Source organism: Protomyctophum parallelum (assembly GCF_964188405.1).
Source record: "Protomyctophum parallelum genome assembly, chromosome: 12".
NCBI lineage: Eukaryota > Metazoa > Chordata > Actinopteri > Myctophiformes > Myctophidae > Protomyctophum > Protomyctophum parallelum.
The window spans coordinates 31,729,961-31,744,200 of NC_139712.1; the positions used below are offsets into that span (position 1 = coordinate 31,729,961).

The 14,240-nt window shown below is 41.6% G+C and overlaps 1 protein-coding gene across 3 annotated transcripts in view; it reads left to right on the plus strand.

Annotated features, from left to right (window-relative positions):
- The first annotated feature begins 498 nt into the window (after window positions 1-498).
- The window catches only part of plod2 (procollagen-lysine, 2-oxoglutarate 5-dioxygenase 2), a 40,821-nt gene continuing 27,079 nt past the window's right edge, over window positions 499-14,240 (plus strand). For all 3 annotated transcript variants that reach the window (XR_014570067.1, XM_083778597.1, XM_083778598.1), the window contains exon 1: window positions 499-1,012. Coding sequence is in view for 2 of the 3 variants with exons in the window: in XM_083778597.1 (XP_083634723.1) it covers window positions 913-1,012 (100 nt within the window). In the remaining variant the exon portion in view is untranslated. The remainder of the gene's footprint in view (window positions 1,013-14,240) is intronic.

A 14,240-nucleotide genomic window follows, 5' to 3' on the forward strand; every position in this document is an offset into this window, starting at 1 on the left:
ATCATTTATGTTATATATGCTTGTTGCATCATAGTCATCATCCTATATAAAGTATATCTCTAGGCCTACAAAAAAGGGGGACATTTTTCTGTAAGGTAAGATGATAATGATAAAATGTTTAAAAATAATATCAGATCAGAAATGTTTGAAAATCGTTTATGTTCTTAATGGATTTAATATGCAAGACTTTGTGTTATCCTTTTAACAGTCTTTGTAAACCGTACCTCTGTACAATCTGCAGTGCAAAATGTTAATAAAGTATTCAATGAAAAAATGTATACATCTTTATTAGCCCATTTCAGGGTATAGGCATTCAGCCACGTTGAATGAAAAGTCTCATAGTTGAAGAAAGGGTTGAATGGTATGTGCTGTGAATCACACAGACGCTACTTTAGGCTACATGTAGGGGAGGGGACCTGAGAGGTGGTGGGCAGAGCAGCAGAGCCAGTAGGGGGTTCACACAAACACAGCTGTACTTGTTCATTCAATGATCACACTTTCACCCCCGTTATCCCTTTCTGCCTTCTCTCCTTTTTCACGGGATAACCGGGAAGAACCAATTGGCTCCACAGTTGCAATTAAGGATTCAGGAACCACGCCTCGTGCGCTCTGTTTCCCCTTACAGTACTTATATACCGGTCCCTTGACATGCCACTAGTGACTGGTGAAAGTTTGTTTCAGTCACTCTCACTGGTCCAGGCAGGCGACCCTTGATTTTCACCGGTGAATTCCTCTTTATTTTAATTATCGCGAGAAACTGCGACCTCCAGGGTGTTGACCAGACCAGTGACCACTGGTGCGCAGGGCAGGGGTACAGTAACAGTAACGGTCCAGCAGAACTGTGCGTCAGCCCCTTTCTGGCTCAATTTCGGAGAACTGGACTCACTTTCACCAGAATTCATCACAATTGCCATGGAGTACCGCACGTTATATTTTTTATTATGTTGTTTTCAGTTTTTAAATGTCGTCTACTCCATCGACGCAAGTCAATCGCCTGTAACAATCACTAAAGGTAAGCGAAAACTTTTTCCCCCTCATGCTCCCTGCTGGTGGTCCATAAAAACGGTGTGATGCGTATAGGCTATACACTCGCTTTAATTGTTTTTGTCTTTAATCTTTGCTTCTCACATGTGGTGTAACATCTGATTGTTACGTTTAAGGTTGCACAGTTGCACTTAATTATCAATGTCTACCCAGACAACCCAGTCTCACAACAAAGTGATGGGATGGGGCGCAGGTTGCACGCCTGTAGGCTGTATACATGCGCGCACACGCGCGTAAAAGTGACTGCATTTTGTGCTGTAGATGAGATGAGCGTGCGTGTGAAATAACTGAAATTGGACGACAATGCGAAAGAAAACAACGTCTGTGGTTGTTTCTCACAATTCTACTTTTTTATTTTGTTACAGTAGGCTATACGTGTGGCAGTGAATGTTTTATATCCCTATATTGTAGGGCATGGCATCTGTAAAGCTTATACTGGTAAACGCAGACTTTCTGTGAACTTTTTAATAGTGTGGCGTGTGGCCAGAATCAACTTTTTTGTGTTGTTTTCCATAAAGGGAGAAGGGAGAGGGGTTATTTCGCTCTGATCCATAGCCCTAATGCCCTTTCTAGAGCTATGGGGGTAATTACTAATTATTATGTATAGACCTGAGCCATATTCCTTCCAAATCAGTACAAGTTCTCACACTTTCAAGATCTTTTAAAAATGTTCAAAAATAGTATGTACAAGCTCGAGCTTTGTGATAGCCAATGCAAAAATCTAAAATGACACAGATAGCTTCCCGGTTTTAATGGGTAATCAACGAAAACATAAAAATCACACCCGTGTGAAGTGAGTGGTGCAACTCCGTGTGGGGGTCCCCAGAAGTTCCAGACCCACAGGACCACGACCAGGGTGCCGGCCCGGTTCCGGCAAGCCGCCCCACGTCTGAAACGTTAGAGAAATGAGTTACCATGTGGGGGTCCCCGGGGAGTCCTCGGGGGGGGGTCCCCGGAACATCCAGAACCCCAGGAACGTGCCATGGGGGCCGGGCTGAATCCGGCGAGCCGCCCCACGTCCGAAACGGTTGAGAAATTACAGAGTTACCGTGTGGGGGTCCCTCTACCCAAAATCATCATATAATATGTGCGTGTGTGTTAGGTTGCGCACAGGTGGTGAAAAACAGCCATGCTATAGCCATGCTGTTTTCGTGCTCAGACCCAGCCAGGCACACACACATATCTCCGTAAGGGAGTAGTTGCACCACTCAAAAAAGTAACATTTATGTAGATAGATACAGCTATAGGCTACATAGAGCAAAATGGTCGTGATGTGTTGCCATCATTTCATCATATTTAAAATCATTGATTGGACCAAATTGTGGTAGCCAACAATGATGTAAATAGGTTTTCAATGTAATGGGTCCCGGGACCCAGGGGTGTTCTTTTAGAATTGACATTGTTACGAGTACAGTACTGAGTACAGTATTGCATCCCAGGACCCCCAGAGGGTGACCTGATTGTGTCCTTTCTCAATTTAGTGAGTCTAATGATGCAGGATTCAGGCTATTTGCATCACTGAGCCAATACATACCACGTTCAGCCAATCCTGAAATGTCTATTCTCTAGCCTTTTTTTAATGTGTGTGATATCTTCATAAGCAGGTATTTCATTTTGTCTAGATAGGAAGCAGACAATCATGATGACAAGGCGCTTGTCTACCAACTATAATTTAACTTTACAGTGCTTGGACCAGAGCCAAGTAGCTGTCACTGAATGAGCACTGAAGTTTGAATAAAGGGCTTCTGGATACATTTAGTTTATATCCCCAAATTAATCTCAGAGGCGTTAGAACTTCATAGACTCTTTCCTCGATAGCTCAATTGCTGTCTTTATTACTGTAGAATTAAGAGTTTTTCATATCACTGTGTTTTCAAGTCACACGTACGGCATCTTGTAAAACGTGTAAACAGCTCTATAAATGGATACATGTGTGTTCTCTTGGTGTTGACTGTGTCATGACTGCTGTAGGCTTGTACGTTCTGGTACATATATACTCTGTATGTGTTTGGTAGCTTCAGTAACACAGTTCTATTGAAGCATTTTGCCAGGAAAGGCAAGATGCTAAATGCCAACAGCAAGGCAGGGAATTGTAGCATATACTGTAGAAGCTAAGGAACCTGCAGGCTCCAGCTCGTTAGTCGTTTAAAAAAGATGTCACGTGGACAAATGTCACAACCTTTCCCACAGAGGTATTGTCACGTTGAATTTTAGAGCACTTAATTAGTGACAATGTCAAATTGTTTGCAAATGAAAGTATTAAGTTAACACACCAGTGTTTGTGATCACAGTCTTTGTAGAAACAGGTTTGATGTGGTATATGTGGTATGAAGATGTACTGCAGACATCAAACACTCCACATTTAGACGTATGCTAGTTGATCTACGCTAAATTAATGGAAAGGCACTTGGCACTGGCAGTCACTTTCATCACAGGCTTGTGTAGTAAGAACTGAACACTGTTCAGCAGAGGCATCGAAGGTAAAAAAGATTAAAAGCAAGAGAAAGAAACCACATTTTTAGCTAATTTCATTTCAAGTATTTAAGAGTATAGGTTGCAACTTGCAAGCCAAATAGACAAACCACAGCCTTGCTAAAGCTCCTCAAACACTAGCCATGGTTCATGACTCTCGTATTCATACGAGAGTCATGAAGAAACTTCACCCTGTTTTTTGCGCTCGCTGCATTTACAAGATTTCCGTATATATAAACATTCAGATTTCAAATATGAAGTACTCACAATTTGTCCCACGGGTGTTAGTTAGTTGCAGCTCCAGCGATTAGAATTTCTGCATCCCGCGTTGTTTAATAAAAAGCATTTTTATCCGAGGTGTTATTTTGCCATTGGCTTTCAACTACGCGCCCCTATCGGTCGGGAGGAGGGTGGCACTCGGTGTGTTCGATATAGGTACTCTGACCGCCCTGCCAATACAGACAAATAGGCGAGAAACTGTGGATTTCCCAAACGAACCCCGTTTGAAAAAAGTAGCCGGGGAGCTCGGACAAAAATGCTTTTTATTAAACAACGCGGGACGCAGCAATTCTAATCGCTGGCGCTGCTACTAACCAACACCCGTGGGACACTTTGTGAGTACTTTATATTTGAAATCTGAATGTTTATATATACGGAAATCTTGTAAATGCAGCGAGCGCAAAAAACAGGGCAAAGTTTCTGCATGACTGTCATGATAATCATCATGGCAGTCATGTTCCAGGGCTACTCAAACACTACAGTGTATCAAGGGGGCTCCATTCAGAATGTACAGGTGGTTCTTCACATTTTACAACCCAGGACACTACACAATACATTTTGTTCACGAAAAAACACTGCAATTGCAATGTGGGGAAATACATTACACAATTAATGAGCGATGTCAACCCCCATAATTTACAAAACGCAGCAGGCTAGTGTATTATCAAAGATTCAAATGGAAATTAGATCACATTTCTGAGAGTGGGAAGTGTTTTTCCTTTTATGGGCTTAAAATAAATATTAGGCCAAGATAGAAACAAAGGAAAGAAGGTGCAATTCTTGCAGGATACTACATGATCTCTAGCGCAACTACATAATCATTCTGGGCATTCATCTTTCTTACCAGTTAGCAGCCAGACTGAAAGGTTTATCAAACAAATCTTTGGTCAATTAGATTCCATTAATCATGTTGTTTGTTAACTCACTCCAGCTGCTAACATAGTTGAATATGGTGTCAACTGAACATTGTCATGTGGGGAGTGGACAAGTGTTACTGTATGCCTCTTTGCTCATTCTGTAACTAGGTTGCAGCCAAATACATATACCACCTAAGCATAACACAAGGTGATTGTGATATGACAATATAGATTTGTGAAAATCCATAAACCATGAATAATTTAGTCCACACATTGAATGGACACAATGTTCTCATCTGTTTAAGTTGAAACTAAGAGTCGATTCTCCCTTGTTATGACATCAGCCTGTCTGGTGAGCTGTAAACGTGGGAGGAAAGAAGACAATAAGCATCTGACCAGCTCACAAACGCAAGCTAAAGTTAGTTGACGTAAGGTGGTGTTTCTAAGCAATGGACTATTACGTCATGTCAGTCAATGGGATTTCACAGAAAGACCTTTAGATGGATCTGTTAAAAGCATGTCTTGCATTCCAGACACTTGACTTTGACATACATCTTTATAGTGGATGCCTGTGGGAGGCTGGGATAGATGCCATCACCATGTATGCTATGATCTGGCTTTGCTCAAAAGTCTCAGGCTCTCTTTAGGCCAAGAAAGGAACCCTGTGTCTTTCACATACATCAACAACCTTCCAACGGGGAACATTTCACAGAGGAGAAAAGGAAACTCCACCTTAAGACTGCGTTCATGCCCTCTGTATGGTATGGCATAATGACTCTCGGGTCTGTAATTGTAGTCCATAGTGCTAACAAACCTAGTTGGCAGGCCGAAACCTGTAATTCATCTTTTTGGAACATTTGTCACACTTCACCACAAGTTTGATTCAATACCTCCTTTCTGCAAACATGTGTGTTGCTGTTGGCCCTTCTGTCGTTGTGTTGTTTACAGATTTTGAGGCTTTCTCCGTCAACGAGCAAATAGATATAAACAGCGTGATAACATGCTGGACAATGTCATGCTCCGCAGCCATGAGCCTCCACCTCAAGCCAGTCCCACACAACAGATGGTATTTCAGCAGTGTTGCCAGCCAGGACCATGTTGACATGTCACATGTCACAAGCCTTAAGTGTCAGAGAGGATTCAGCTTCAGGAGAGGGATGGACCAGCTGCAGAGCATTGGCAGGGATATTAAATAATAAATTGGCTTTTATGGAGTCTTTTGTGATGTAGTGTAGTCTATAGTCTGGGAGGCCATTTATCCCATATAATTGTTTGACCTTGACTTTGTATTAGCTATTCGATGTGCCAGTAATGTCATTCCCATGTAGGACCAAAGATATTATGTTTGGACTTAATGGACTCTATGGATATACTCCAAATGAAAAACTGATATGGACTATAAGATAGTTCACTCTTTCCATGTCAGAGCACTGAACAATTGTGCACTGAACAATGCTCAACAATTTACTTCCCATAAGGCATAGGCTAGTATATTCTACTTGCACCTTCAGAAAACAAACTGGAAAAAATTAATCAATTGCTTAGAGCTGGTTTAAATAATAACATGAAATTATGCAAATTGGACCATGAGAATTTCGAAGGGCCACATTACCAACCAAATAACTCACCATGATTTTGTTTTCATAAAGTAAATTAAAGAAATATATATACAGTATATATCCTATATATGCCACAAGCGTGGCATGAACTGACACGCTATGAGCTTGTATATCTGCTTTTTTTCTTTTTAATCGTGACACACTCATATCTCTGCTGTCGGGAAAGAAACCACCTAACTCCACTCATGTTTCAGGAAATGAAAAATAGCTTTAACATTTTCAGGAAATGAAGAATTTGTTTTTGGGGGCTTTTTGCCTTTATTGATAGATCATAGTAGGTTGACGGGGAGAGAGATGGGGAAGGGGGGGGGGGGGGGGGGGAGACACGCAGCAAAGGTCGTCGGGGATCGGATTACCAGCCTAGGTGCCCAGACCGTTAGGCCGGGCCAGGCAACCTTATATTTTTTAACAAAGTAATACTGCCTCATCAACGTTGGTATTGTGACTTTATTGAGACTGGAGTTAAGAGTTTTTGTTCTTAATACTTTTCATTGGTTCAGTATTATTTAAAACAACAAAATGGAGTTAGTTGGTTTCTCCCTGACAGCAACGAATATAGCTACATTCTAAAATGACAGATGCTTTCCAGATTTTAATGGGTTAATTTTCAATGCCAGCTAGCATTAGCAATTATGACGGTAAGAAATGTTTACATGTCGGGAGGAACGCGGTACAAAGTCACAAATTAGATCCAAACTTTGGAGTTTGGCAGAAGATCCACCAAGGACAGCTCTCCAAAAATCCTGTAACCGAGGTAGACGGTGGTCAGACTTTACGATCCCATAGCTGGATGTGACGGGCGTTGCCATAGCAACCGGATCAATGCCAAAAGCTGCTGTGGGGCTCAACTGTTACATACACGGAGTATACGGGGGTACGAACATGTACTTAGCTGGTAGATAACGTGCTCAATTTCCCTGAACTACTAATTTATTCCCTTGAAGAATCAACAACATCCCGTAGCACTATGGTAACAGGTCTTTAACCATCCGAGGAAATGTCTTGCTAATTGACCAGTGTCAATTAAGTGCTCCATGATGAACACCAGCTGAAAATGTTTTTTTATATAATTGTTTTTCCAGTATGTGAAAGACAAATAAGAGGTATACATATACCCATGATTCAAAGTGACTTTTGTCAAGTTTCCCCAACTTGGGCAGATGGTGATGACATCATGCCCTATGGCTGAATTGAATTAACTGGAACTTGGCAATCGAAAACGCAGCCCCCACCATGGATACGCTACATGGCTCAAGCATTGTGGCGCATGATGTGTTTTATCAATCATTGGAGCATTAAATCCCACATAAATGTGTTGTGTTGCGGACAGTTGAAATAATGACTAACTATATCTCCAACCATGCAGTAACCCAAGTCTTCCTGTGGCTAGACCTAAAATTAGATTCATGGGGTTTAAGTGAAAACACATGGCACTCTCACCCAGGTATAGACTTGGCTTGTTACAGTAGGTGAATAGGAATGTCTGCGTGTCTAGGCATGCTCACTTACAGGTATCAAAATAGTTACTCATCATTCCAATTAACGACTTGTGGCTACGTTAAAATGTGAATGTAATATGAAGCCATGAAGCTTTCAAATGTAATGGTAGGTTGGTGTCTGTGTGTTGCATGCTAGTATGAATGACTGTTTTACGGGATCAGATGTTAGTTCAAGGTTAGACAGTCCACTGAAGCAATAATATTTACAGGAAAGAAGGAATTTGATAAATGTCTTTACATATCAACGGAGGAGAACCTGCTATACAGGACAGGGTCACTGGGTTAGTTTTACACCTGTAAACGTGTGATATATAAAGATTAATCTGATAATGATCGTGATTCTCCTGCTACATATGGGTTTGTTCTTAATCTGCCGCATAAGAACAACCTACATACCCTGTATGCTGTATGCAGTGCAGATAGTTCATATTGCAGGAGTAGCTAGGGTGATGATGTGCCCCTGGAGTGGTTCGGTTTGCATGGCTTGCTGAACTACAATTTAGCTGTTTGGTGCGCACCACAGATGTACATCACAGCTGGATTAAGCCCTTCTGTGTGTACTAGGGATGAAATCGACACAGGCCACTTCCTAGTCAACCTCTGTAATCTAAAAGTTAAACGGCACTGCTCCACATTTCACATTCCTTTTAATGAGTCAAATTAATGGAGGACGAAAAACTACACAGAAGTGCTCAGTGGAGAGCAATAATGAGCAACGGTGGCAGCTATAACGGTATAGTGCACAAATAGCTGAAATCTCCTGCACAGTATGACAGGCATATTATATAGAACGTATTTGAATGGTCTTCGTGGGAAGATGCATGTCAGACAGAGATCCACCTGTTAAACATTATTCTATCTCTGCCAAACATATGGAAGGACTAGGAAATGTTGGCTGTACTCTAATCTAAAACAGCTGGCTGTTTCTTGGCCAAACACCAATTTGGTGTGACTTTGGTCGGACAATGTGTGTTTACTGGGACAGTACCAAAAAATGCCTGATCTTGCAGCAGGAGTTGGTGTTGGCTTGCTAAAAGCACCTTGCGGACGAGGAAAGTTCCCTGTCCTGTGTACATTCCCCACGAGACCCTTTTTCCTTTCTGTAGTTAATGCTTACTTGAGCAGAAGCCCAGCCACTGAGTCGGAGCGCCTGCTCATTGAAGTGTGAAAGTTTACCTAGACGTCCGTTCGAGAGAGAGAGAGAGAGAAAGAGAGAGAAAGAGAGAGAGAGAGAGAGAGAGAGAGACAGACAGACAGACAGAGACACAGAGAAGGAGAGAGACGCGAGGACTGGATAGAGGGTGAAGACGTTTCTTGGAGAAGAGTTACTGTGTTGTCTGAGCTGCATTCCTCTCCTTCTGTGGGCTGTTCATGAACGACTGTCAAACGAACACCGACTAGACACTTATCCTCTGAAAATGTGGCCGACTAAAATCCGCCCATTTTTTAGTGTAGCCATTTGTCTCTCAGCCTCAGTCATCACTAGAGTGATTATGGTCTTTCTTTCAACAGGTTCAGTGAAAATGACAAATTGTCAAAGGAATGGCAAAACTGCCAAAAGCTCTTGAGTTGTAAGTTGTAACGCCTAGTTAGATAACCTAGCCAGCTAGTTGTTAAAATTGTAGTTTGCATTTGTCCAAAGACTTATCTCGGCTCTCTAAATGAAACAGTGAATCAAGTCTTTGGATTCCTTTGAGTCTGGGTTATTTCTAGGGGTTTCAAAATCTTGACTATTCATATGTGAAAAATCTTTAGGGGAATATATGGGAAATCGAAATGGGAATTCACAAGAAGTATAGGGACATTTTGAATTTGAGAAAACAGAGCTTAAGGAGGAGACTGGGGGTCTGGCATGTTTACTTTAACTACGACTAATGGACCTCCTTGACATTAGTGTAATACGTAAAATGTTTTTTTTTTCTTTTCTTTTTAGGATTTGTTTCCATTCAGTTGAACTATTCAAATCAACTTGTGGAGGCTTGAAACTTGCTTGCCATATAGATAATTCAATCACTTGAACTATTTTAATTTTAATAATAATAATGATATAATTGATATATTCTTGTTTTCGCTTGACAACAAAACAAGAAAATCTCATACGACTGAAGTTCACAGAGGAAAGTGTTTACCTCAACTTCTAATGCAAGGGAATCTTAACTGTCACTGCCACCGTATATGAAAAAACCCATCAGATAGATAGTTAGATAGATAGATGGATAGATGGATAGATGGATAGATGGATAATTATTATTAAATAATAATAATATAAACAGTGCAAACAAGGATAAACAAAAACATATATAGTCGATCACTGCGTCATAATAATGAAGTGTATTACTGCGGCTCATCATAGGAAAAATAAGACAAATAAAGTCAACAGTGCAGAGCCAAACAAAAGAAAGTGTCCATTGGTCAGTGCAAGAAAGCGTGAGAAACCAGGTTATGCTTAGATTGTCCTAGCCAAGTGTCACCAGAAGAATGCGTCATCAGAAGTGTCTTCTGTCTCGTTTCCATTAAATCAAAGGTGGTTTGCATGCCGAGGGTGTACTTAACTGGGTGCCTGCATGTTGGGAAGTACTCTTGAGGCTTCCCTGTTTATGGCAAGAGGGAAACGTGTGGTTCAATGAGTTCAGGGCAGGGTTCATGGAAAGGCTAATTGGTGTTCATTCTAAATGTACTGTAGAATTTAGAGGAAAGTGCTCCCCTGATGCCATTGTCCGAGGGAGACATTTCCCTTGCTTTCTTGCTGCTATAGGAAAGCATCCCATCAATTTGAGGCATTAGCAGATGCTTTTATCCAAGGTGACTTACAAGTGCAAAATTAGAGCAAATGGCATGAACCCTAGACAACAAACATAAGTTAATGTGAATGTAAGTTATTGTAAATTGTTTATCTCACACCCATCAATTGCCCTGATGCTGTATTTGCTGAGTGGCATAACCTGGACACATTAGCTCTACCGTTAGGGGCAAGACAACATGCATGCATTTCCGATATAGTGGAGGAAGAAAAGCAGATGACCAGGAGGTAATCATGGCGTCACGATATAACGGACTCGGCTGTGAATTTGCATGGGAGTGACGGAGTGTGCGAAAGGCTGCGAAAAGATCAATTGGCTTTGCTCATGTCCTTAGAAACCCCCGCCGCACAATACTGCTGATGACATACAGGTTTACAATGGCAAACTTGGCAGGAAGTAGGATTAAAGTTTGCTGCTATCTAGTAGAAACTAAGAAGAAAACATATTACGTGCCAATAAGGCAGAGCTAGGGACACTGTGATGTAAGCAACACAACAGCTTCAGCTAATCAATGTGTATAATGTGTTAGATTTTTAATACTATATTGACTATTGTATTGTCCACTGATATTTGATTTGCACACATAAATTGAACACATACATTGTTAACTTTTAATAATTAGCTGTTACTTACATCAGTTTATCAGGTCAGCCTGGTTATTATTTGTAAATGAATGTCTGACTTCATCATACAAGAGTGTCACACAAAATAAGCGAATACTGTAGCTGATTGGCCATGTGGTTAGAGTGTCCGCCCTGAGACTGGGAGGTGCACACAGGCATTGACCTTAGCATATGCAGACAGTCACAGTAATTTTCCCAAATTTGAGCTGTCTATTACCGTTTTTGTCAGCTCTGTCATAGACTAAGCAGCAGCGTTTCACAGTTCCTGTGCATGTGCGGACAACAGGCTATGTTCTGTTTCCACGGTTGCATTCCCTGCAGGGAGCGGGCTCTAGGATCTGTAACAGTGGCGGAGTTACTGCACATGTACGGACACCATAGAGTTATAATATATCGTCATGGTTATTATGGTCCCCGGACCAGTAGCTTGGTTGTAGTTGTAGTACTAGTATAGCAGTAGTTGGTTGTACTTGCAGTACAATGCCAGCACAGGTGGCAGACCTGGCGCACAGCTACAAAGTTATAAAGGTTTAGGAGCTGTGTCCACACATAAAGCGGTTTATGAGCAGAGCGGCGCTTTTGATATCATCGCCATACTAGCACTTGCACGCAGACCGACACATGCAATATTAGAATTAACGTGTTATTATCAACAATAGCTTAGCTGCAACAATGTAAACATGGACTTCTCTGGTGCTTGTTGTGATATGATTCGACGTCGGCTCGTAAATGACCGGGTTGTCACACAGACACACACATGATTAAATCAGCAGCTCCTCCAAAAGTGAAACTATGCATACGAAGCGCATATCAACCAAAAAGCCTGCATATAGTTTTCCTGCACACATCCCTGGGTATGGAATACCGGTAGTTTGTTATTTTCAAACTAATTTGAGTCCGTCTGTGGGTTTGATAAATATTGAACCAATGAAAGCTATCCACAAGAGCTTATGAATAAATAATTATTATATATTAGAACCATTGGAACACAGGTTATTTTTTTCATGTTCCTGACAAGGACAAAAGGTTAAGATATACAGTGTCTTTTCTTTTTGTCAGTGTGATTCTCATCCCATATTGTAGGCTTGCTCCCACACAGCATGTACTGTACTGTAAAAAAAAAAAAGAAAAGACGATGATGAAGATGAAAGCAATGATTTGTTTGATTTATGGCATGTCTTCTGCTCACGGGAAATGACCGTAGTACATAGGATTTAGAATAAACAACAGCCTGAACTTGACCTGGGCTTCAACTTTGGCACTATGGTAGTTTGGGGGCTGGGGGGGTATATGTAGCAGCTCCTGTTACTACGAAAGCATGTGTTCCCCAGATGTAGCGGACAACATCTCCCAGCCAATGCTGCTCCGTCGTCTCGCTCACGTTCAAGCCAAGGCATGCGTAACGAGAAACAAGAACAGGGACACACCTGAGCTTATGGACTCCGTCCTGGGCTTATTACGTACGTATCTATCTGCCAGGCGGACTTCCGATCCACCCAAGGTTAGAAGCAGACAGGGATCTACTTACAGTCCATTATGGGCCCTGCGTGTCAGAGCGGTACTGGAATAGCCATCAGAGCGATGACAGGGCCACAGGCGAGACAGGGATGAGAGAATGGCTAAGGCCCACAGACGGGAAATGGAATGGAAATGAGATGCAATGGGGCTGCGTGTGAGCTACTCTGTGTGGGTGGGTGGGTGTGTACTGCAACTTGTGTTTTGTTGCGCTCTGGACGGGACCACTAGCATATTTCAAGCAATCCTCAAGTACCCCGCCCAAGCATAGAACAAAGTAATTGTTGGGCTGACACCAATCCATATTTCATCAATAAATAAACAATTTTATACTTGGTCGTATTGACAATGTCACCAAAAAGTAGTGAAAAATGCCTATACAGTAAAAACATGCCCAAAACAGGGATGCCAGGTTGAAAGTAGTTACATAGGTCTGTCTGTGGGTTTTTAGTAATATTTAACCAATTTGAAAGTATTAAAAAAAATGTTTGGAACACAGTCCTTTCCTAAAAAGTAATGTTTTCGGTCCCACATCCTCATGGAAGGTGCCAGCGGGCAAACGCACATCTACACAGTCTTTCCATCTGCATGGACTGTGAGATTGGCGGTAAAGTACAGTAATGAACATGATCAAAGTGATGATCAAAATCAGGCTCTGATTTAAACACGGTAGATTTGAGCAGACCACTATAAGGCCTAAGTACTTCACTAGAGCTTTTCTCTTTTTTGTTTAGATCTGGAGTGTAGAGAGAGAGATAGAGACTGATATTCTGCAGTCTCGGGACGGAATGGAATGGGGGACATTGCGATTAGGCTACATAGTAGTAGCAGATAGTGGTTGACTTACTATCTGGCCAGCTGGCGCACACCCAGAGGGTTTCACTTTTAATTGAAGCCTTCACGAGGCACAGGGTCGTGATAATGGGCTTTGCCTCTCATTTGCAAATGCCCAGTAAATCATTTATGAGGGTATACTGGAACATAATGCTGCATAATTAAATATATGACCGAGTGGCCTTAGAAACACACAGAAACTTTATTCTTGAAGTGGTCCAGTAAAACCATATTAAAGTGTCATTGACCTACTTTTTTGTGAATTACCGTCTTTATGTCTGTTACACATTCTGCCAACAAAACCGCTATAGAAAAAATGTTGGACGGCAATTTGAAGAGATGCCATGAAGGAAATGGTATTTCCTGTTCACAGAATATGGCTGTATATCTTTAAGATCTTGGGATGTTGACAGGTTAGAGCCTTCTAATCAAGGCTCCACCCAGTGTATGATTATCATACTGGGCACCAGCGGCGAAATGTGCAATGTAGAGTTTGCATGTAAAATGTGTTCAATCATTTTTTTCCCCGCACAAACTTGCTTTCAATTAATTACAAAGGTGGTGGTGAGGGGTTCCTTGTCCCCCCCCCCCCCCCCCCCCCCTTCCCCACCACCAACAAAAAAAAACTATTTCCACTGGGTCTTTTTTGGTGTTTGTAGAGATGAATGTAGCTAAGCTGTGTGTTTAGCTTACATTT